General features: G+C 42.7%; 3 protein-coding genes and 2 long non-coding RNA genes across 6 annotated transcripts; 2 read left to right on the top strand and 3 right to left on the bottom strand.

Moving 5' to 3' along the window:
* Positions 1-6,301: 6,301 nt before the first annotated feature.
* On the bottom strand, positions 6,302-6,958 carry LOC127779719 (SKP1-like protein 11). Its single transcript, XM_052306605.1, has one exon. It carries the CDS (start codon positions 6,903-6,905, stop codon positions 6,390-6,392), a length of 516 nt encoding a protein of 171 aa, XP_052162565.1. The 5' UTR covers positions 6,906-6,958; the 3' UTR covers positions 6,302-6,389.
* Positions 6,959-7,373: 415 nt separating this feature from the next.
* On the top strand, positions 7,374-7,907 carry LOC127779720 (SKP1-like protein 5). Its single transcript, XM_052306607.1, has one exon. It carries the CDS (start codon positions 7,446-7,448, stop codon positions 7,905-7,907), a length of 462 nt encoding a protein of 153 aa, XP_052162567.1. The 5' UTR covers positions 7,374-7,445.
* A 792-nt stretch (positions 7,908-8,699) lies between these two features.
* LOC127780771 (uncharacterized) lies at positions 8,700-9,594 on the bottom strand. The gene is made up of 2 exons (XR_008018820.1): positions 9,389-9,594; positions 8,700-9,221 (listed from the first exon to the last, which is right to left on the bottom strand). It is a non-coding gene; the product is annotated as an uncharacterized LOC127780771 (long non-coding RNA).
* A 3,522-nt stretch (positions 9,595-13,116) lies between these two features.
* LOC127780801 (uncharacterized) lies at positions 13,117-14,482 on the top strand. Of its 2 annotated transcripts, XR_008018827.1 has the most exons (4): positions 13,117-13,300; positions 13,555-13,677; positions 13,761-13,861; positions 14,341-14,482. It is a non-coding gene; the product is annotated as an uncharacterized LOC127780801 (long non-coding RNA). The 2 variants fall into 2 exon arrangements; XR_008018826.1 differs by having other exon boundaries at positions 13,555-13,861.
* A 7,831-nt stretch (positions 14,483-22,313) lies between these two features.
* LOC127780053 (uncharacterized) lies at positions 22,314-23,907 on the bottom strand. Its single transcript, XM_052307010.1, has 3 exons — positions 23,715-23,907; positions 22,946-23,103; positions 22,314-22,672 (listed from the first exon to the last, which is right to left on the bottom strand). The coding sequence occupies exons 1-3, from the start codon at positions 23,832-23,834 to the stop codon at positions 22,552-22,554; spliced, it is 399 nt and encodes a 132-aa protein (XP_052162970.1). The 5' UTR covers positions 23,835-23,907; the 3' UTR covers positions 22,314-22,551.
* Positions 23,908-24,143: the final 236 nt, after the last annotated feature.

The raw sequence follows: 24,143 nt of genomic DNA, 5'->3' as shown, positions 1-24,143 counted from the left end.
AAGTTATATCTGCCCTTATATTGGAATCTTAATCATCTAAATATATTATGCTTATCATCGGTCTTGTTATAATTAATCTAACATTAGATTGATATTTCCCCACAAAAAAAACATTAGATTGATATTTGTTCAATATATTTATATTAGAGTAATATTCCAGTATAAGGTTGTATCGAAGCTATAGCCGATACATGCTTAAATTCTTTCATCAGCTATGACATGAACTCGTATAATCTTTATTTCATATAACTTCGGATACAAGTGATTTATACTGTCTCGATTAAGTTCTATCTATCCCAATCACTGTTATTTCAAGTAATGATGATTCATAGATTATGTAATGTTAATCTTTACAGCTGATGACATGAATTTAGGGTCTTAATTTTATTGCTACACCTTACAGCTGATTCAAACCAGGTTGCATGGGCTAGGTTAAAGACGATATGTCATCGGCCCTCCAGCCGATTGGCTATCGTTTATAAATTTAAATGTTTATCTTGTTTCTTGTTGGTCGCAGTATTAAACCAATTGGCACGCCTTAGGTTTGAAGGCAAGCTTTTTCACTAGAGTTAAGCAAATCTCTTAGGCCAGGGGGTTTTTTTTTTTGCATCAACAATGTGTAAAGTGCTAGTTCGGAGACCATTGATACTCATCCTTTTGTATGTTGTATGTATTTTTATATAGAGACTTATGTGTATTGTTGGTACATTAAATTTCAATATAGTATCGTGAATGATTTACCTTTTTTATTATGGATTCTGAATTACATAAAATATGACGGAAAGCTTGCATTACATGGGCAATATGCTTGTTTTAAATCATAGTGGTTATTACGTGTGTTGCATGTGCATGATTACTTAAGTAATAGTAGTATTGTTGCATCAAGCAAGAAGATGCCAACACTAAAGCTATCGATATCTTAACTAATGAAAAGTGAAACTCAAAATGAATTGAGGATGAGTGACATCATTTGATGAATTGAGAATAAATGAATCTGGACCGTTGGATTAGATGGATGATAAAAATAATAATTAAAGAGGCTTCCGGAGATAAAGCTACTAGAAGAGGAAAGAAAGAGGGAAGGGGAAAAAAGCTAGAGAATAGGCATAGGATGCAAATAATTTATGAATTGCTCATGTAATAAAATAAATTATTTTACAAATAAACCCTCATCCTAATTAAATATTCACATGTCAAGATTCAGCTATTTAAGAACATATACAAATGTGCGTTCATACGATTAATTTTGTTTCTAACAATTAATTGTTAACATATTTGAGGCAAAAATTGCTGCAAGAACATGCACAATCATATCGCCCGAATATAGGTTTAATGTTTTTCACATGAATTTAAAATGAAAACAAATTCATTCCTTAAAAACCTACAAAATATTTCAGCATAGGCTATAAATAGTGTGCGCTTATTCAAAATAAGGGGTCATGCAACGTGAAAACCTATAAAACAATGACTCACTCAGATACAAAATTTGTAATAAATATTAAGCTATCTATTGTATGAGCATAATATTAGTCATTCTGACCTATATTTTTTTACGAGCGATGAGAAACCCATAAAAACATATTGCCACTCCTAAGTACCATGTAACAGGAGGCATAGAGTCACGCGAATGCGCGACATCACAGGCTAGTAAACCATGATGGAAGGTGCCAGTATTAGGCCGTGAGTTCAGTGGTAGGGGCTGGAAGCTTCTTTCCCGCGCACGTAAAACAAGGTGGCTCATTAGCGCATGAATAATTAAGTCTTAGCTTAAAGAAAAGGGAGAATTGCAAATATATCACTACTTTCCACCCCTAACTCGGAATAGCCATTAGAAAAACATGAATTGCAAATTTGCCACTTAAGTTAGCATTAGAGGGAATGGGAAGGAGAATAAAATTCAGTTAGCATCCATTTGATATGCTATGGAGCCTTAGCCAAATGTTTCTTGTCTTTTGTTTGTTGCCTCAGATGCTATAATGTTTATGCCTTGTTCTTGCATTTTTTGGCAGGGCTATCCTTGTACTTAATATTCATGAAAATAAACCTTTTAACGATGTTAGCTCATGCCGTCAATCCAATGGCAGGTAGGTAGGGTTCAAATCATTTTTAGTGGCAAATTTGCAATTGCAATTTTTTTTAATGGCATATTCACAATACCGGTTCAATCGAGTGGCAAATATGCAATTGGTCCTAAAGAAAAACATAAAAATGAATTAATATGATTTTTTTAAAATTAATTTTACTATTTTTTTTTGCGAAAAAACGTGTTGTACATCTAGCCATTCGGGAAGTTTACTCGCAGAAAACAAATGAGTAGAAGGTAGGAAGAAAGAGTATCAATAAATTTGTACTTCTAGAGAGGTTCATAATACTTGTCATCTTGAACAAAGACTATTGTCAAAGTTTAAAAGACTTGGACGATGAATATCATGATCTAAAGTATGTGTTAGAAATAAGGAGAACTATATTAGTTTTAGTCTAAAAATAGCATAAATAAAATTATATATTTATTAATATTTCTATATATATGTAATAAAAAAATAGGGATGAATCCATTTTACACCCTTCAAGTCCTGTCTAGGTCTAAAATTCATAGCAAACTCTAAAACCGGGTATCCAACACTCTCTAACTATCAAAATAGTTCAATTTACCCACCTTTGGCCCAAGGCACGAGGTTTTGGCTCGATGGCACGGACCAGGCACGGCAAGGCCCGATTGCTGTCAGGCCCATGCTGGCACGGCCCAGCTGTTGGGCTGTGCCTAGGCCTATGCCTCATCACGGTGGGCTGGCCTAGCACGACATGAAGTTCAAGGAGGTGAAATAGACTTACTTTCGACCATATGTAAGACAGGGCACAAAGAATAGGAAGACAAATCGACGTATTATATGGCACGACCCAAAGAGTAGGGACGTAAAATAGACTTATTTTAGCTATATATATGTCACAACCCAAAGAGGAGGGAGGGAAATAGACTTATTTCAAAGAAAGCACGATGAGCTGCCCGTGCCTTCGGGCCGGCCCGGCACGGCCCGACCCTTATTGGGTGCCTGGGCCATAGGTGGAGCACGTGGGCCGGCACGGTACGCCCTGGTGTGTAGGTCGAACCGTGCCAGCCCGACAAATCTTGGCCTAGGCCATGCCGGGCCAGGCGGGCCATTTGGCCAACTATAATTGTGGCGCAACGCAGAGAGAATGATTTGAGACGATGGTGTTGTGAGCATGAACTGGCAATTACACATTCTGGTACCTCCTCAAGGATGGTAACTCCTCTCAAACAAAACAAAACTAACTTTGTTGCATATTATAAATTAGAGATCTTTTAAGGTACTTGGAAGGTACCTTAGGTACCTCCTTAATCAATTGATATCTACCGTTAATTCATAAAGGGTAATTTAGGAAAAAAAATTATATTAACAGGGGTATCTTAATTAGTGGCAGTGGCAGCTTGTGTGACGGCGTCGACCGGCGGGAGCGTGCGCGGCGGCTGTGACCAGCGGGCGCGATGGGCGCGTGTGGCGGTGGTGACGGCGAGTCGGCGACGGGCGGGCGCTATGGGCGCAACAAGCGCATGCGGTGGCGGTAATGGAGACCAGCGGGCGCAACAGGTGCGTGCGGCGGCGCGACGATGACCGGCTGGCGTGTGTGTCGGCTTGGACTGGCGGGCGCTACGGGCGCGTGCGGCGGCTGCGATGGCGACCCGCTGCCGCATTAGTTAGCTGCAACCGTAGGGCGTGTACGGCGGCGGCGACCCCAGGGCGCGTGCGGCGGCTGTGATCGGTGGGTGCGTCGGGCTTCGACGAGGAGAGCTCCAAAGCGGCGATGGCGCGGGCGGCTGCCGCGAGCTAGCGATCCTGTGAGCCGAGCTCACTGTCGTTGACGCCGGAAGGGGTGCCCGTCTGCCTCCGTCTCTCCCCCTATGCCTCAGCGCCTAAGTCACCTCCACCGACGCCTCGAACCAAGCAGCGATACGAATGGATGGAATACAGAACAGAACATATATAGGAAGGATATACATATATTGAAGGCAAAATTTGCTACAGGACACTCAAAAAATGTGTAATTAGCTATGGGACACCACGAAAACAAGAATTTGCCCGAGGACACTCAAAAAAATGTTGTAATTTGCTGCAGGACACTGGACACATTATAATATAATATTTGTTCAATTGATGAGAGAGAAACAACGTAAAATGACAGTTTTGCCCTTATCTTCTTCTCCCTCTAGATCTTGCCGAACCTGGAGAATAGCCTCCTGATCTCGTCGTGTTGGGCGTGCGACGGGAGAGAGATCGACCAGAGACAGCCGAGAGAGAGATCGGCGCCGGCTGAGTTTGACGCATCGCCATCTCGTCCCTGCTGCATCGCCATCCGAGGAAGAGAGCTCCAGCTCTCCCTCTCTATCTCTCTTTTGTCGTCGACCGCCGAGAAGGAGGGCGCCGCCGATCACCAACGAGCTGTCTCCATTCCTATCTAATTCATGTTCTATTATCTTCTCTCCATGCCGATCAAATCTCGCTTTGACAACCTCTCGATTCGTGCAGCCAATCGACGGGAACGCTGCCGTGCCCACCGGAGCTCTGGAGCGCGCTCTGTGCACCGCCGCAGCGACATCATCGCCGTTCCCACTTATGTGGACCAAGCCGGGCCAAGCTGTCGTGCCAGCATCTCCGCCTCATCCTCCTCTCTATCTCCCCTCAAGGACCCCGAAAAATGGTGTGCCGGAGAAGGAGATCACATCCCTTCTTCATCGGCGCCGATCTGAACCCGCCGCCATCGCCATGGTCGATTCCGCTTTCTCCGGTGAGCAGTGGTGACGCCGGGACCCAAGTCGTGATGCCAAGACCCATCGTAGCCTCCCCGCCTGCGCTTGGTGCTGCCGCTCGGCCGCGCCCCGCTACACCGGCACTGCCGTCGCCTGCCCGCCATCGATCTAGCCGGACACCGCACCTCCATGGTCGTGCCATGCTGTCGACCGCCCTGGCCGCCGATGTTGCCGCACCACGCCGCGCCGACCTCGCCCCACCACGGCTTTGAGGCTGCTATGCCGTTCTCGGCGAAATCAACAAGAAGGTGAAAAGAAGGAAAGAGTGGGAGAAGAGGAAGGAAAGAGAAGGGGCAATCTAGGAATTTAGAAAAATATCTCACCTCTTTTGACCCGGAAATAATAAAATAATGCGACCAGTGTCCTAGAGCCAATTACACATTTTTTGTAGTGTCTATCAGCCGTGTCACGTTTTCGTGGTGTCTCCCAGCCAATTACACGTTTTTTGAGTGTCCTGAGGCAAATTTTGCCTATTGAAAATTAGACGTTTTGGCCCTTAACCGTAAAAATCAATTATAATACTCAATTACCATTTTAACCTTTCACCTTCCATACCTGGTCCACACTTTTAATACATTTTTCCTGATACCTTCTCTCTTAGAACGTTAGATCATTAGTGATAAACGATCATAATTAATTCCAAGCACAGAAGAAGATCTCTATAAATTAGGAGTCGAAACGATTACAAATGTACATAGTACTATAGAGAGCTTTTAAGGTGCTTGAGAGGTACCAGAGGTACCTCCCTTACTACTTTCTGGTACCTCCCTTACTACTTAATCACCCACCGTTGATCTGTTAAGGGCAACTTAGGAATAGAAAACATTAATAAACACCGATAATTAACTCATTTTACATGTAACCGTCTATCTCTTTTTTCGCATCAAATTATTACTTATCTCCGATTCTGTCGTTCGCATCGTTTCTAGGTAATTCAATTTTTTTTGCGTTTTAGTACATGTGATCATAAATCCTAACACTTGTCCAAAATCCCCTTTCCCTAATTGATTCTTCAGGTCCTCATCTAAATTTAGACTCCAAAGAAACAAATATAATCCTCTTTCGTCCATACACAAAGACAAGTATGGCTCGATCAACCAGTTTGTTGAATCTGTGTATGTATACAAAATTCATGGTCATCGTGGATCATCAGTGGTGGTGGCGTTTCGTCCGTATGGTACTTGCTGAAGAAAGCTGTTCTTATCAGCAAGCAGGGCTTATCGATCCTAATTCTTTTACTGATTAAAGCCCCACCCTCTAATCTGTATGAAACTAAAGTTATCAATCTAACCTTCCACCTAATCATCAAGTTAATACCTTGCTCATTTTTTTAATTATACCTTCTGAGACATACCTTTTATCACAGACCGTTGGATGGCAACTGGCAAGTAATCAACGGACACCATAACTCCCAAGCACCGGAGGAAGTCTAAGTACTATAATAAGCAAAACATCTAAGCGATTAATTACTTAGCATAAAACACCTAAATCATAAAACTAAGAAAATCTCATATATATGCCTAAATTCTGCTTAGATTAAATTTGATGATGTAGGCAGCTACAGCTAGTCGTCGAAGGCCCAGGCGTTCTCCTGGCGAATCGCCGCCTCCTCCTCCGGCGTGAAGTCGTTCTCGATCGAAAACGTCTCCCTCATCTGCTCCGGCGTCTTGCCGGACATCATGTCCGCCACGCGCTGGCACGTCATGTCCAGCAAGCTCTTGATGTTCAAGAAATTGGCCGCCAAGATCAGCTTGAACAGCACCGGATTCTCGAGGGCTTGCACCAACTCGGCGTCGAACTTCTTCAGCTCCTCCGTGCTTGATGCTTTCGTGGTGTCGCCGTCGGCGGCGGCGTCGCCGGCGTGCATGTTGCAGTAGTCGACGACCATGGTGAGGATGTCGCCGTCGACGTTGGGGAGACGCACCCCGTTCTCCGTGCAATCGTCCTCGATCATGTTGGATATCAGCTGCGATTGGCTCGCCACCGCCTCCGTCACCTCGAAGCGTTTCCCGTCGGCGCTGATCAGGATGATCATCTTGCCGCCGCCATCGATCGTGGCCTCCGCTGCTGCTGCCGCCATTGTTGATGAACTTCTGACGATAATCTAATCCTGAAGTAGTATTATTTGGTCGATGGCTTGGAAAGTTTGGTGTTAATCAGATAGAACCTCGCGGCGTGATTGTATTTATTGCATAAAGCAGCGTGAGATAATTAAACTCCGAGTAGGAGTCGTATTTTAATCTCATTTTACTACTGTAATAATTGTAAATTAATTAATATCGAGAAATAATTAGAGTACTCGTTTCCAAAAGGAGTCCAATTAGACTATGGAAGAAGGTTCCGAAGATCAGTCCAGTTAAAAATCTCTCGAGTCTCGACGACGTACGTACACCAAACTAACGCGGAAATCACCGAAAATCAATTGAATTCGGATTGGATTTCGACTCCACATGACCGAATCCGAGTTGTTTTTGCGCGGTTTCACGCAATAAAAACACACCACCTCCTCTCTCGCCATGATCCAAGCACACCCAACGTTTACGTTCCAAGAAAGACAAGAAACAGTTGAGCTTTGCAAATCCGCGAGTTCGTTCGTCCGTGTTTCAAAGTAGCGAGATCAATGGCGGCAGACAAGAAGGAGGTTGCCGACGACACGATCCTCTTAATCAGCTCCGACGGCGAGCACTTCAACGTGCCGGTGGCGGCGGCGAGCCTGTCGCAGCTCGTCTCCAACATGATCGAGGACGACTGCACGACGAACGGGGTGCCTCTCCCCAACGTCGCCTCCAAGGTCATCGAATACTGCGGCAAGCACGCCGCCGCCGCGGAGGACGAGGAGAAGGAGCTGAAGAGCTTCGACGCCGAGTTCATGATCGACGTGGACAAGAACATGCTGTACGGCTTGCTCCTGGCGTCCAATTTCCTGAACATCAAGAGCTTGCTGGATTTGTGCTGCCAGCACACGGCGAACCTGATCAAAGGCAAGTCGCCGGAGCAGATCAGGAAGGAGTTTGGGATCAAGAACGACTTCACACCGGAGGAGGAGGAAATCCGCAAGGAGAACACATGGGCGTTCGAGTAGATTATTAGAAAATTAAATATTATATATATATATATATATATAGAGAGAGAGAGAGAGAGAGAGAGAGATGATGACCTTTTTGTACTCCAGGTGTATGTACTCCCTCCCCCTATTGGATAATCCACAAGCTATCCAGTTAATCGGTTTGAAAAATAAAAGACAGAAAATATCTTTCTTTCGCTGCATGGAGGCACAACGGAAACCTGAGTTCCGGTTTTGGTGCAACTGCATTATTCGAAGTATTAAATGTTAATCGTATCCCTAATTTCAATTTATATGCTTATTAGGAAGGATCAGCATATATATACTGTTATGAATCAAGAAATAATTCACTTTCATGTCACATACTTATTTTTTTAGGGACAATATACTATTTTTAATTTAGTAGTGACAATATACTATTTTTAATTTAGTAGTATATACTGTTTGTTTAGTTAGTAGTAGTATACACTGTTTTTAAAGTTGGTTGTAGTATATATATACTGTTTTTCAGAAAGTATTAGTATATGCAGTATTTTTTTAGCATTTGTACATACTTTTTTTTTTAAGTAGAAGTATATACTGTCTATCAATTCGTAGTAGCATATTCTTTTCTTTAAGCTAGTGTCGGTATATACTGTTTTTTATTTACTAGCAGTATATACTGTTTTTAAAATTATTTTCAGTATATACTGTTTATCAGTTAGTAGTAGCATATGCTGTTTTTAAGTTGGTATCGGTATATACTGTCTTGTAGTTAGTACTAGGTATGGGATTGCCAGTTATATGAATCAGAACACACGAGTTTGACCATGAGCAAGAAGTATCAATCTCTGATTAAGATTTACAAACAAAATCACTCTAACATTCAGAATCGCGCAAATTAAACTTAATGCTCTAGAAGGATAGTGAATTTTGAATGGACAGTATAAGTGCTTCTTTTCCCTATCAAAACCACGAGATCAAGACAGAAACATAACAATAAAGCGGAGGTAGTACGTATGGCGATTAAATCAGCCTAATGCGGACCCTGGATTAATTTGCTCAGGTAGATCCTGGATGTGGTTCATAGAAACGAATAAAGAATCTCTATATCCCCGGATATTGATTCTTCATACTGGCACCAAAGGCATGGATGACCGGGCATGCGAACAGCACGCCTGACAGGAGACTATCAAGGATGCTGCCTGATATAGACCAGTGCTGTCTCTGCACGGCTTGATGATGGTGGGCCGCCGCCGTCGCCACAGACCATATGGCATATGCAGGCTGGTTGATTGATCGACGCCCGGGAAGTGCCGCGATATCGATGGACGATGGCACCAGAAGCAAGATCTACGCATCAAAAACCAAACTGTTTGCAAGTCATTTTTGGGAATGAATGCTTTGCAACTATGGAGATTTAAACAGGAAAACCAAAGGGAACTCTTCATCTGCAATAAAAGCATATAAAATTGGAAGGATTAAAACGTCGCCGAGTAGATCCGATGATCCACCGTCACCTGGTAATCACGGTAGCAGTGGCCTGCTGATGGATCGATGCCGTATTGGAGTTGGAACTTGTCGATGGATTCACTGAGGAGACACCGCCAGGGCTGGGGTACGCCTTCGCCTAGGTGGCCCATGGGCAGCGTTGTGTGCTGCCATCGCCACCTCGTTCTCGACGAAGAGGCGCCGGCGCCGTCCGCCGAGGCGGAGAGGAGGCGAATCGGTATGCTGGAAGGGTACGAGAGCGAGCAGATGCCGTGGAATTTATATGGACAGTTTGCCGATCCGATTATTGTGGGATAATTATGGGTTATCACGGTTTTTTTTTTCTCTCGTAATAAAATTGAAACGGGTTTACTCGTACGATCCGATAGCAGGGCTCGATCGGGTGATAGCTTGGATGAACGGTGGATGGGAGCAGGAGTACGTACATCTGGGTGTATAGAACCATTTTCATATATATATATATATATATATATATATATATAAAATTTGTTTGGTGCTCCATGGTGCCCGGGCACCATTGTTGAAATTGAGTATATACCCAATTCAAATGAGTATGAAACTTTTTCAATTACTTAGATATTAACATTAACTACTTTACTAACTAGTTCAAAGCAAGTTTGAACTGAATTTGAACTTGTTTTTGTTAGATTTTGATTCTAGGTATATAGCATCCATACATATAATTAGTTAGGTATGTAATCATGGATTGTGAAATAAAGTTAAATTTGCGTTGTTTTGTTGATAGGTATAGGTATGAATCGAATTATTATAACTAGGTATATACTCACAATTTGAAAATTTTGAAAAATTTGAGTGATTTTGTGCATTTGATACCATGGTGCCCCATATGAGTGTCCTATATATATATATATGTATATATATATATATATATATATATATGTATATAGACACACACATACATAGTAAATTTGTTTGGTGCTCCATAGTGTCCGGGCACCATTGTTGAAATTGAGTATATACCAAATTCAAATGAGTATGAAACTTAATTACTTAAGTATTAATATTAACTACTTTACTAACTAGTTCAAAGCAAGTTTGAACTGAATTTGAACTTGTTTTTGTTAGATTTTGATTCTAGGTATATAGCATCCATACATATAATTAGTTAGGTATGTAATCATGGATTGTGAAATAAAGTTAAATTTGAGTTGTTTTGTTGATAGGTATAGGTATGAATCGAATTATTATAACTAGGTATATACTCACAATTTGAAAATTTTAAAAAATTTGAGTGATTTTGTGCATTTGATACCATGGTGCCCGGGCACCATGGTGCCCCATATGAGTGTCCTATATATATATATATATATGTATATAGACACACACATACATAGTAAATTTGTTTGGTGCTCCATAGTGTCTGGGCACCATTGTTGAAATTGAGTATATACCAAATTCAAATGAGTATGAAACTTAATTACTTAAGTATTAATATTAACTACTTTACTAACTAGTTCAAAGCAAGTTTGAACTGAATTTGAACTTGTTTTTGTTAGATTTTGATTCTAGGTATATAGCATCCATACATATAATTAGTTAGGTATGTAATCATGGATTGTGAAATAAAGTTAAATTTGAGTTGTTTTGTTGATAGGTATAGGTATGAATCGAATTATTATAACTAGGTATATACTCACAATTTGAAAATTTTAAAAAATTTGAGTGATTTTGTGCATTAGATACCATGGTGCCCCATATGAGTGTCCCATATAGATATATATATATATATATATACATATATACACATATATACATACATATATATACATATACATACATATACATATACATATACATATATATATATATATATATATACATATACATATATATATATATATATATATATATATATATATATATATATATATATATATATATATATATATATATATATCACAACCCAAAGAGGAGGGAGGAGAAATAGACTTATTTTAAAGAAAGTACGATGGGCTGCCCGTGCTTTCGGACCGGCTCAACATGGTGCCCCGACCCCTATTGGGCCGTGTCGGGCCGGGTAGCTCATTTGGCCATCTATAACTGTGGCGCAACGCATAGAGAATGATTTGAGACGATGGTGTTGCAAGCAGGAACTGGCAATTACACATTCCAATCCTACCCTTTTTAAATGGATGGTTATATTTAAATGATGAGACCTTCTTCTATACTTGGAATTAATTAGGATCGTTGATCTCTAATGATCTAACGCTCCAAGAGAGAAATTACTAGAAGAAAGGTATTAAAAGAGTGGGCCAGGTATGGAAGGTGAAAGGTTAAAATGGTAATTGAGTTTTATAATTGATTTGTACGGCTAAGGACAAAATCGTCTTTTTTTTAGATATGTATCCTACTCCTATCCGTTTCAAGATAAGCTGCATTCATGCAGCACAGGAGGAAGAACATTGTGCTTCTTTATGTAGTTAAACGTTTATGTAATACTTTTACCGATATGTCTTGTCACCGCCGTACGCGCCCGCCGCTCACCGAGGCCGCACGCGCCCACCGGTCTCAGCCGCTGCACACACGCTGAGGTCGCTGCTGAATTATGCGCCCTCCAGTCACAGCAAACTAACGCGGCAGTCGGTCGCCGTCTCCGCCGCCGCACGCGCCCGTCTCGCCTGCCCATCGTAGCCGACGTATGCGGCAACCAGTCGACATCACCGCCGCCGCACGCTGGTCATAGCCATTGCTCGCGCTAGCCGGTCGCCGCCTCGCACGTGCTTGCTGGTCGCCGCCGTCGCGCGCGCAGCCCCTGCTCCTTGCCTCCGAGCTCGTTCAATTGGGATTGGAATTGATTATGGTTAAGCACTGAAATCGTGGAAAGGAAATCGTGAACGCTTGGCAGTGGATGGAGAACCGGTGATTGGTCAATTACTAAGCTATCCTTGTTAATAATAAATTTTATCCCTAAATTAACCTTTGTGAATTAACGGTGGATACCAATTGATTAAGGAGGTAGATACCTGGTGGTACCTTGAGACTCGTCAAGGATAGTAAAATTCCTCTTAAACAAAACAAAACTTTATTGCACCAACTCATTCTTACACCTACATTACTCATTCATCAAATCCAACTATCAGTATTCATCTACAGATAATCGAGTGGCCCAGATGAGTCCCCCCTTCCCTCCACGCTCCTCCCCGAGCCCACCTTGGCACCCTCTCTCTCGCGCGCGTAACTCCCTCTCACGCCCCCCCTCCCCCCTCGCCTTCTCTCTTCTGCCCCTCGCCCATCGCCGCCGGCGCCGCCTTTCCCGATCCCCAAACCCTACCTCGCCGCCGGCATTGCGGATCCCCGATCTCCACCGCCAGAGCTGCGTCATCAGACTCGGCGACGCCCATCTCCGCGCCGGCTCCGATCACCACCGCCTAGACGCACCCGCCTGATCTCCACCACCAAACACCGTTGCCCGCCTCCTCTCCTTGTTGCCCGCCTCGGTTGTCTCCTCCCGTCCTCCGTGCCGCCCCCGATCTCCACCACGCAGACACCGTCGCCCGCCTCCACCCAGCCATGGATCTCTGATTTGTATAAAGGTACATAAATCCTCCTCTCGTTTCATCATATAGTTCTTAATATATTCCATAATCAACCAAAATACAACGACCAAAACAATCATTATGGTATATTATCGTGTCCAAGTTCTGATGAATATAATGACGATGTTTTCTATATTGATTGCACCACTAAAATATGGGATGTCATCAGTATTTTATTTTTTAAGCTTTCTCCCTGAATTGGTTTCATCTCATCAGTGTAAGGAATTGCTTGAGTATAAGACTCTGCTGTCAAGAGGGCCGTCTCACCGTCGTTTCAGCCTACAGAGCTGCCACCATTATCTATTCCCATATCACTACGAACAGGTGTTTCGCACTCGCAAAACCTCCTTCCCTGAATTGAAGGTACAACCAATTTCATGTGTTTTATAATTTTATAATGGGAAACCTGTTTAGATTGTTGAGTTTTCAGATTATTTAGAATGGGGTGCCTGTTTAGATTGCAGCATAGGTAAAATAATAACAATAAAATACTCAATTCAGTTCTAACCCCTTGATGTATTATTTCAGTTGAAGTTCAGCTTCTAAAAACGTATATCACCTCTCTAAACATGGTGTGTACTAAAACTAATGAGAAATGCTTCCTCTTGATTGAGCAGATATTCATTGTGAAACAGCTCTATAAACCATGTTTCTTCTATCATCAGAACACAAGGCTGAATGAAAAATGCCTGAGCGAGCATTCCTCTGAATATTTCTGAATTTGGCGATATCATTTCTGGGTTGTTCTGAGTGAATTTTCAATATAATCATTTTTTTTATTTTAGTCATGATTGATTTGCACACTAGCGTCGTCATCTGGCAGGAGCACAAGCTACCCATTCAAAAATCGGCGTTGGCCAACCAGCCGCTTCTCTTCTTGGGACCCCTTGCTGTTTACCGTCGACGTCGGTTTTTTTCTGACTTGTAGGTTCTACTCTTTTATTCCCCTGTTTTCCTTGTGTGGTTGATACATTGGTTAATTAATGATGCAGAACCAGCCTTTTGTTTTTCTGTGCTACCAAAATTGACCTTGCTAGCTATGAACGACATATGTCTTGGCATATCTGTTTTGGTAAAACGATTAAATTTTATTGTACATACGATTTGTGCCCTTTACAGTTCCTAAATCCTGCTGGCGGATACGTTCACTTAAGCTTTGCTCAATGCGATCATTCACACTATAAGTTTCTCAGATTTTTTTTTCTGAATAAGCTGATAAGTAGTACTATGCCACCTGTGAGAAGAAAAAAGTTATTGTTTGTATGTGTGAGAAAAAAAGGTTATTTTCTGCATGTGTGAGAAAATAAGTTATTAATTATCTGCATATGTTTCCCTAGTTCAAATAGCAGGCTTAATCTTTTGTCAAGCTAGGAAAAATTCTAACCGTCTCAGCATTACTGCAGAGTGTTTGGGCTGCAACTAATTTTTGAAGTACAGTGAGTCTCAGACCTTGGAGATAAATTACTGAAGAACTGGACTCTAATGTGAGTACCTGTTTAATATCTGTTCTATTAACCTTGAAAGATTTCTTTGTAACAAGTTTTAAATTCAGTCAACACTGCTTAAGACTTAAAATAATTAAGTATATTTTTCTTATAAATTCTGTGCCGCTATGGCTCTTTTCAATGCGCGCATTCACTGTTTGGAATGCGAGTATGTTCAAACTTAAGAGTAGCATTTGGATATTGCTGTTTTAAAACCATTTTGGTGAATACGCAGATTTCTGACTTGCTCTTTTCAACAAAAATAAACTATGATATACACACATTACTTCAGCAAACATGACTTTAGCAGCTAAGCTTTTCTGGAACTTGATGTGTGTGTGTTTAGTACTTCCTCCGTTTTATATTATAAGACTTTCTAGCATTGTCCACATTCGTATATATGTTAATAAATCTAGACATGTATGTGTGTTTAGATTCATTAACATATATATAGAGGGAGTATGCTTGTTGAAGTCTGATTTTAGAGATAAACTTAGAGGTACAATTGCTCAGCTGCCAAGATCTGTTTTATAGAGGTACAACTATACAAATGTGACTCATGGCTTCTTCTTTTTTCCCTCTCTTTAATTAAGGCTGATGAAAGATCGGGTCCGTGCATTTGAGAGGATGAGGAGGGATCTGTTCGTTGGTTGCAGGCTTGCCAACTTCCTTGGGTTTTGTGGTGGGTGCTATCTTTTCGCCCGTGTCTACATGTAGTTGTTTGATGAAAACAAAATAACGAACACACAGAAAATAGAGAAACCCTGTATTTTATTAATCATGATTCATTAACATGAATGTTTACAAAATACATAGGAGGGCTCCCACAGGAGTTCGCCTTTTGCCTTCATGAGGAATGCTTAATGGAAAGGTATGTTGACTGGAGATTGCGTGCAGTCCGCTGATTCCCGGCGCCTAGTAATGAGGCTGCCGGTTAATTACATCCACAGGACGAGCCTATGGAATACCTCCGATTAAGCTGCGCTTTATGATCATCGTCTTCAAAATTATTTGCTCGCCCAAGGTTGAGGTTGGTGCAGATTTAATGGTGAATATAGTGAATGTGTAACGAGTGGCTTTGTTTGCCAAAACCCAATCACAATACACTACCATCAAATCGGTGTGTGGAGGGAATTTGGTGAAGCGGGTGACTTTTGCCTTGTCGGTGCCCAGTCATGTATCCCGGCCTTCATCAAACATGGATTTTGTGGTTGCTTTTGCCTTGTCGGTGCCCAGCAACGGTGTATCCGGCTCCGTCCATTTTAGACGTGTTAATAGTATAGTGACCTGGCCTCGTCGTCACTCAGCCATGATTTCGTCTAGCCTCGTCGGTCATAGATAAATGAAATGAGTGAATGGCTATAGCTTTGTTAGCTTTTAGCCAATATGTTGTCCGGCCTCGCCGGTCTCGGACATAGCACAAATATTGATAAATTAGCCATTTCATCTCGTCGACACTCGGCCATGATGTAGATGTGTGTTTTAATCTGCATGCCTCGCCCTCCTGGCTAGCATTGTTTTTGTTGTCTTCAAGAATTTTGAGAGTCACCCCCATCCATCTGATAGAATATAGAGAGAGAAGAAATTGCTCTCGTACATGACATGCACGAGGCAATGTGTGATTCATCCGGCATGAATATAAATATGTATAAATCATGGTTGGTCTGATGCCAATAAGACTTAAACTCATTCCAAGTTTATATAAATAAATATCCACATCCAATATTTGATATTGATAATTTAGACGGTCCAACCCTCACGAGGGTCAGGCTCGCCTTGTATTTATTTGTAGCTCATGTTAATTGCTTGACAAAGATGACGTGTGCATGTGCATGAGCCATTGGGAATACTTATATCCATGGCTACAAGTTCACAACACATCCACGACATATTCATCAGTATTCCACTTTACTGTTTTACCGTCCGGACTGCGCAACTGCACAACGCTACGGTGTATATTTGCTCCCTCTAGGAGACAATGCCGGGCTATGCATAATATCTGCACAGCACTACGGCGCCGTTGTGTTGTCGATGACAAATAACTTGACGGAGAAATTATGTTGATGAAGCACGGCTCGACGGAAGGCGAATGATTAATTTGGAGTTGCACCAGCGATGATGAAGCAGACTCCTTGACGATTACTTTGCCTTCTCCCGATTCCTCCCAAATATTTGTGTGGCTATAATGTTTATCATCGCCAGCTCCGGGCCTGCATCTTGGCGCAGCGCTTGGCGGCGGCGTGTACATGTGTGCGCCCCGGTGATGGCGTGTAAATTGTGTAGATGTTGGATATGAGATTGTGGAACTATAAGCATATCAGAGCACGCAGCAGAGTTGCCTGCCTACGTCTCCTCCTCCGTCAGCCTCTGCGCCGGGGATTTTCTCCCATCTCCTTCCCTTATTTTATAATTTGGGGCTCGCTCCCGGCATGTGCACCGTAAAACATATGTTTTGATTATAAAAAAATACGAGGATAGTCCGATCCGTAGATTAGACATGCCCAAGTTTATGTTTCAAGAAAACAGATGTTGATTTTCATCGCACTCCAATTGTTGAGGAGAAAAGAGGTACTCCGATCATTCATTAGAATGACCGATTTACCAACAGGATTGGAGGAAATTATTCATCGTACTCACCGCCTAGCACATCAGCTCGATGGGGGAATGTTTAATCTCCACTGCACGGCGCGCCTGCTTGCGAGCCGCCGGCAAGTGACCGAGAAGTTTTTAATCTCCTTTTGCCTAATCAGAATTGAGTGGGTGCATGTGCCACCGGCCACCGGCGCAGGGCCTGCGTCCCTGCGCAGCGCATAGCGTCGGCGGCGCCGGCGTGGCGTGTATGTGCAGCGCCTTAGCGCTTCTGCATGGATGCATCTGCCAGCCCCCCGAGCAGTGGGAGTCAAGGTGCTTTATAGGCAGATGTAGGGATGGATAGATCAGGCTGGGACTCTCAACCACGTCCGAATACAACGGCAAATCACGCGTGAATTTCCTTGGATAAGACAGCAAACAGGCGTACTAATCCACCGATCTGCACGAGATAACTACTGCCGATTAAATCATCCTAGAATTAACAGTGCTAATGACAGTGGGCCTCCTGCGTTTAATCTCCAAATTAGAGATAATGACTGCAAGCTCACGTACCAAAGCAAGTAACGATAGCACTTGCTTATTTCTTTTCTTTCCATAGCTCAAATCTTTTGAATCGTACATCGGATTTAAAATCTGTTTGAACCATTATTTTCTATTTAAATTATACAACAAACCGAGTCCAATATTTAATATATTTGAACGCCGCCTTGTATTTGATTTTCTTGGGCCCACGTGTCAAAGACACCCTTCACATATATTTTGGAAAATTGGGCGGCAAATTATATTCGAATATGAAATTAATGACCAATGATTTATTATTTTTTCTATAAATTTTGGTAAAAAAATCCATCAAACAGTAGTCAAGCAGAGAAGGGCGAGCAGCAAACAAACATCTATCTGGTTTTATTTTCTGTGCTACAATTAATTTGCTTCTATGGCTATGTAAAATTAAGCAATATGATCATGTAAGAGCTTGCACTCTGGTTAGCCAGTTTGTCTTATGGTTCAGCTCTAAGTAAGAAGTAAGAACACTCTGATGTCTTGTGTGGGAGAGCGCTCGATCTTTTGTTGTGGCTATGTATCTGATATGCACTCGATCTCTTCTGTAAGAGCACTCTATATACTTATGATATCTATGCGCACTTAGTTTGGAACAAATGTTGATTTATATATATATATAACTTGAGGACTATCTTGCCAGTTTATTTTTTTTCATAGAGATAATGGGATAAAGCATGCATGTGATGGAATACGAGGTGAAATGCACAGATCGAGCTGCAGACTACGTACAGCAAATGCTTTGGGATAGTTTGCAGGATGTGAAGTATAAACATGCATAAGCATAGATAGATCAAGCAGAAAACATGCAGATATTGTGATCACCATTCTCTCTCCCAGGTCCTGTGAGGACAGACCACCAGAGAGAACTCTGTTAAGTCAAAATGTACGTTTTGAAGTTGAGTAGGGCTAACATTTAGCACAACAGTTTGTACGTTTTGATGGATCCTATAATGTATTAACAATCGATTATGGACAACCCTAAAAATAAATATACCCAAGTTAGAGATTTTACTATGTTAAACTAGAATGTTTGGAACTACAACTTGATGGCATGAGTTAAAGCAAAGTTCGTGCAGGTGTGCTGATTAATAATATGAATAGATTAAGATCGTGCTTTGAAGCTTTAAACCTTGCCTGTTTGAAAATTGCCTTTATGCAAAACCTCAACCTATTATATTACTCCTTGTACCACTTACATTTTCCGATATGATTTATTGAGTACGATGGTTGTATTCATTTTTCTCAATATTTGTTCCTCCAGTCATAGAAGCTTTTTAAAGAAGAAGTCTTAGATAGACTCCTGGCTTGTACGTATTAATACAAAAATTTGGTAATTAACCTCCAAAGTCGTCATCGGTTAGAGTCAGTACTAGCATTAGAGTTATAGAGATTGGTTGATTGAAGGTCACCAGCAGTCATATTCTTAGTGGATTTAGTTAAGTAAATTAATCAATTAATAAAGAAAGTTTATCTGGAAGAGACCAAATTTAAGAAGGATATGGCATAGCAATTTATCTATTAATTAGGCAGAATCAATTAGTTTCTTTTTATTTTTAGAGTCCAAATGAATAAGCTCGACAATTTTACGCTGCAGCGAGTTGTCCATTTGCTTTTCTGTTTTATGTTTCAACTCGATCGCTCCGAGCTAGACAATCACGAAATCGCAGCCCGTCCTTCGTGGTATTTAGTAACTTTCAGTAAACCTCCACGTGCCATTGTTTTTTAGCTGTGACGACAAGTTCAAGCCATACGTTATTACAAACTATTTGATATATGCATTGAAGATTACCAACAAGAATTAAGTAAGCAAAAGGAAAAGGAGAGTCGTCGTAATATATGTTGAAGGCGCATCTCTTCTTCAGACTGTTTTCTCCAAACACATCTTTCAGAAATTAAGCTTAATTATATGCTAATGCACCCTCTATACATACATATCCAAAAGATTTCGGAAACAATATTGCATAATAGATGTGAAATTGCAGTGGTTTATAATTTTATATTTTATGTAAAATGGGAACAAAATGATTCATTATCAATGTAATTGTAAATCCATATTCATAAATTTATAAAGCTATGAACCAGCTCTAAAATCTTGGATCAAAAGTTCTATAAAACAGGAACTAAGACATACTTTACCTCATACAAGCAACGAATTACAGACCGCCCTGCTTCTCTTCATTGCCCACGTCAACTGCAAGGCCAGACATCATAGGCAGCCACTACACCGAAGCTAGTCACCTGTGACGGGCCCTAACCATCACCTTTGACGGGTTTGGGCCTGGTCACAGATTAATGGTTACTGATAAGTCCCAGTCACCTCTGACGGGCCAGTATTTCAAGTCCGTCACAGATGAGAGTCACCTGTGACGGATGGCTATTTACAGCCCGTCAGAGGTGTCTGTCACCTCTGACAGGTTTAATTTCACCACCCGTCACAGGCAGGAAAAATCACCCCAAAAAAATCAAAAGCCCTCAGCCCCCAGCAATGTCTTGATATGCAAGACATGATAACTTTGCATTTTATTCATAGAAACTTTGCATTTTATTCTTAGATCTGTTAACATCAGAGAACAACAACATATGAAGCACTTCCACACAAGTAATATATATCACAGATCACACAACTTATGTAACAATATACATCACACAGTAATGATTCCCATCTTAACAAACTACAAATCCACACAAGCAATCAAGATATAGCCTAATCTGAAATTTGGCAATGAAAATTAGCAATGAATATAGCCAACCTAATCGGAAATGGTGGCGGCGCTTGTGGGTGAAGGAGACGTGGAGGACGCCGGCGGTCAGGGGGACAAGCCGCAGACACAAACAGTTGGGGATGGAGGCGGCAGACGTCCACCAGATCCGGCCGTTGGTCAGCGGGGGAGGCGGTAGGCGGCGCCGGCTGGCGGTCAGGAGGCAGGGGAGGTGGCCGCAAACGCTGGCGGTCGGCGGTTGGTCGGCAGGGGAGGCGGCTGCCGCCGGATCCGCGTCCCCTAAATTCGTTGAGGTCGGATCCGGCGGCAGGTGGCGACGGCTCGCGGTCAGGAGGCGGGGGAGGTGGCCAAGGACGCCGGCGGTCGGCGGTTGGTCGGCGAGGGAGGCGGCTACCGCCGGATCCGCGTCCCCCAAATTCGTTGAGGTCGGATCCGGCGGCAGGCGGCGGCGGCTCGCGGTCAGGAGGCAGGGAAGGTGGCCAAGGACGCCGGCGGTCGGCGGTCGGTCGGCGGGGGAGGCGGCTGCCGCCGGATCCACGTCCCCCAAATTTGTTGAGGTCGGATCCGGCGGCGGCTCACGGTCAGGAGGCGGGGGAGGTGGCCGCGGACGCCGGCGAACGCTAGATCCGCGTCCTCCAAACTCGTCGAGGCCGGATCCGGCGACCGGCTGTCGGGAGACGGGGGGAGGAGACGGCGGCCCCGAGCTCCTGGAGGCCGGCGGCGAGCGAAGGAGACGGCGACGCGGTCGTGGGAGGGAGGCGGGAGGCCGCGGCAGCCGGTGGTCGTGGGGGGAAGCGACGGCCGGTGGAGGGTGGACGGGGCGACGGCCGGTGGTGGGTGGGTGGAAGCGAGGAGAAGAGAGAAGAGAGAAGAGAGGAGGAAGCGAGAAGATCGAGAGGAGGAAGAGAGAAGAGAAGAGGAGATAAGGCCGGTGGGTGGGTGGTGGGCCTCCTGGGTGGGGTGGAGGTTTTAATTTTTTTTTAGGTCACCAGTGACGGGTATAAAAATCCAACACGTTTGAGGTGAGGTATCTCACCTGTGACGGGTCACAAACTTAAAACCCGTCACAGGTAAGAGGTCATCAGTGACGGGTCTGTATGGGGACACGTCATAGATGTTGTGTGTCGGGTCCTTATATAGATCTGTCACAGATGAGTACTTACCTGTGACGGGTTATTTTCTTGAGCTCTATCTATGACGTGATTTATTGTAACCCGTCACAGATGAGGTTATCTTTGACGAGGCACTTTGGTCCGTCGCTGATAGGCCGTCACAGATGGGCTGATCTGGCGTAGTAAGCGCTAACTACTAATACCGTGTCATACGTATAATTTGTAATAACTAGTGCCTCCTCAAAATATATGACGCCATTAACTTTTCACATAATATTTGACCATTCGTTTTATTCAAGTCACCGTCATCCTATGAGCCAATAGAAGGGAGGAGCCCAAAGCTAGTGGTAGAGCGTTAGTGATAAGATACTTGGGCAAGTAGGCAACCATGGTTGTGCGAGTAAGAGGATTAAGGTGATTCAGTTGCAGTCCCGGAAGCGTATGTCCGTGTCCATCACCTACCGCTGTTCAACCTCCCCCTTGGCCTTTCCTCTGTATACTACATCCATCCAGTTTTTAATAGCTAACGATGTTGACTTGTAAAAATAATATTTGGTTATTTTTCTTATTAAAAAATTAGGGCAAATATGTTAAAGTATAAAACACGTCTAAATGTTTTTTTAATGATAAGACATGTCACAACAAAATAAACAACATTTACATAAGTTTTTAAATAGGACAAATGGTCAAACGTCATATCAAACATTAATTATGTCATGTATTAGAAAACGGAGGGAGTAGTATAGACACCCGAACAATCCGTAGTCCCTACTAACCTTCCTCCACCCTAACTCTGAACCCTAATTTGGGTAATTTGTTCGAGAAATTGATGGTTGCCATCACCGTCACCTGAGAAGAGAAGCTAGCCATCGCTAAATTAAGATGGTTCTCATGGTCAGTCACATGATGCTTGGCAAATTCCTATATTACCTCATACAACAAGAGTACAAGTAGCTTGATTCTCGAGGCGCCACATACACAAGAACGTACACCTAAAATCCCTTATATTTTGGGACGGATAAAGTAGATAAAGAAGACAAGGCATTTCCACCTTCCTGGCAACACTGAACATTTATTAATACTACAATAAATAGTTACAATATAAACTGAAAAACAGATGCCTCCGATGGTAACATCTCATTAAGCTATATCAGATTATTATAGCTTGCAATACCCACGAGGAAAAACCCAGCACTTATACCAGTGGCGACGTCTAAAATCTTTTGTGTTCTCTCTCTGCATTCCTCTATCTCTTCCAAATCCAACCTTTTCTCCGACAAGAACATGTAGGGGAAAAAGAGAATCAGTAGATTAATTTATGATTGTTACTACCTCCGTTTCAGATTATAAGACTTTTTAGTATTTCCCACATTCATATAAATGTTAATGAATCTAGACACATTTATATAAATGTGAACAATTTTAGAAAGTCTTATAACCTGAAACAAAGGGAGTAGTGTATATAATAGTCAATTCGATGGAGTTAAGTAGAATCATATGACGAAAAGAAAATTGCAAGATGTTTAGGAGGAGGTGTACCTCCTGAGGTTGTCCAACTCCTCCCGTTCTTGCTTCCACCGTTTGCTGTTTTCTTCGAACTTTTGAGCGAGCTGTTCTATTTCCCTATCGATATCCTTCTCGCTGTCTCTAAAACCAGCGTCCAGAAATGCACTGCTGCTGCGTTGCCTTCCATTACCCTGCAAACAAATAGTGGCAAAATTAGAGGTGAGTATATTGCGCCAATTTGAGCTAAGATATCAACAATTTGACAACGAAGCACTCTGTATGTATGCTTTCTTTTTGAAAGTAACGGAGGGCATGTTCACTTCGATGCTATTTTCAACGTTACCAAATTTTGGTAAAGTTCTTAAAAAAAATGGCTACATTTAGTTTGCTGCCAAATTTTGACATTGCTAAAATTTAGTAAGGTTTTTTTTTTAGTATCAAAGTGAACAGGCCCTGAACTATCGATTCACAGTAGCTGTTGAATACATGTTCCAATCCAAAACCTAACAAGATATCAAGAGCATTCATTGATGCATATCTCAATGTATATCTTAATGTAGTAATAACAGGACAAGACCTGTCACTGTAGGAATGTGGATGGAATCCCCAATCCCCAATCGTCGCTAGCTCACCACGCTGGTGAGGTACCAAATTCTACCCGGGAAAAGCGCATAGATCGATCTGATATTGTGCGACTTGACGCAGATCGATTTTGGCAACGTATAATCGATCAATCTTAGCCGCATTCAAAACTACTAGTGGTAAACACTAAACAAGACGGATTCGTGAGCGGGAGGCGAACCTGGTGAAGTCGGGCTTGGAGAAGGCGAGAGCCGGCCGCCGGTCGCCGGAGAGCAGCTCCGGCGGCGGCGGCGGCGGCGGCGGGGAGGATCCTCTTGTGCAGCAGGGAGCGATACGACATGGATGCCGCCGGATCTTCGGCTTGGCTTAGGGAGAATTCTCTTTTTTTTTTTCTAACTCCCCCGGTTCTGTACTAGAAAGAGTTCATGTCGTGGGCGACCCGACGAATTTTTTTCGGTTTTAGATTTTTTTAAAAAAAATATTTACAGAAATAATCTATCGGCCAAAAAAAAATTACAAAAATAGACCCTGCCGCCCACCTCTGGGGCGGCAAGCTGACGTGGCAAACGGGGGAGGAACGGGCGGTGATGGAGGGGGGGTTTTTTTTGCAGGAAAACCCTTGCCGCCCTTTGGTGGAGCGGCAAGGGGC

Source organism: Oryza glaberrima, chromosome 7, assembly GCF_000147395.1.
Source record: "Oryza glaberrima chromosome 7, OglaRS2, whole genome shotgun sequence".
Taxonomy (NCBI): Eukaryota; Viridiplantae; Streptophyta; class Magnoliopsida; order Poales; family Poaceae; genus Oryza; species Oryza glaberrima.
The sequence above is the reverse complement of the archived record's forward strand: the minus strand, read 5'-3'. Positions and strand labels throughout refer to the sequence as shown.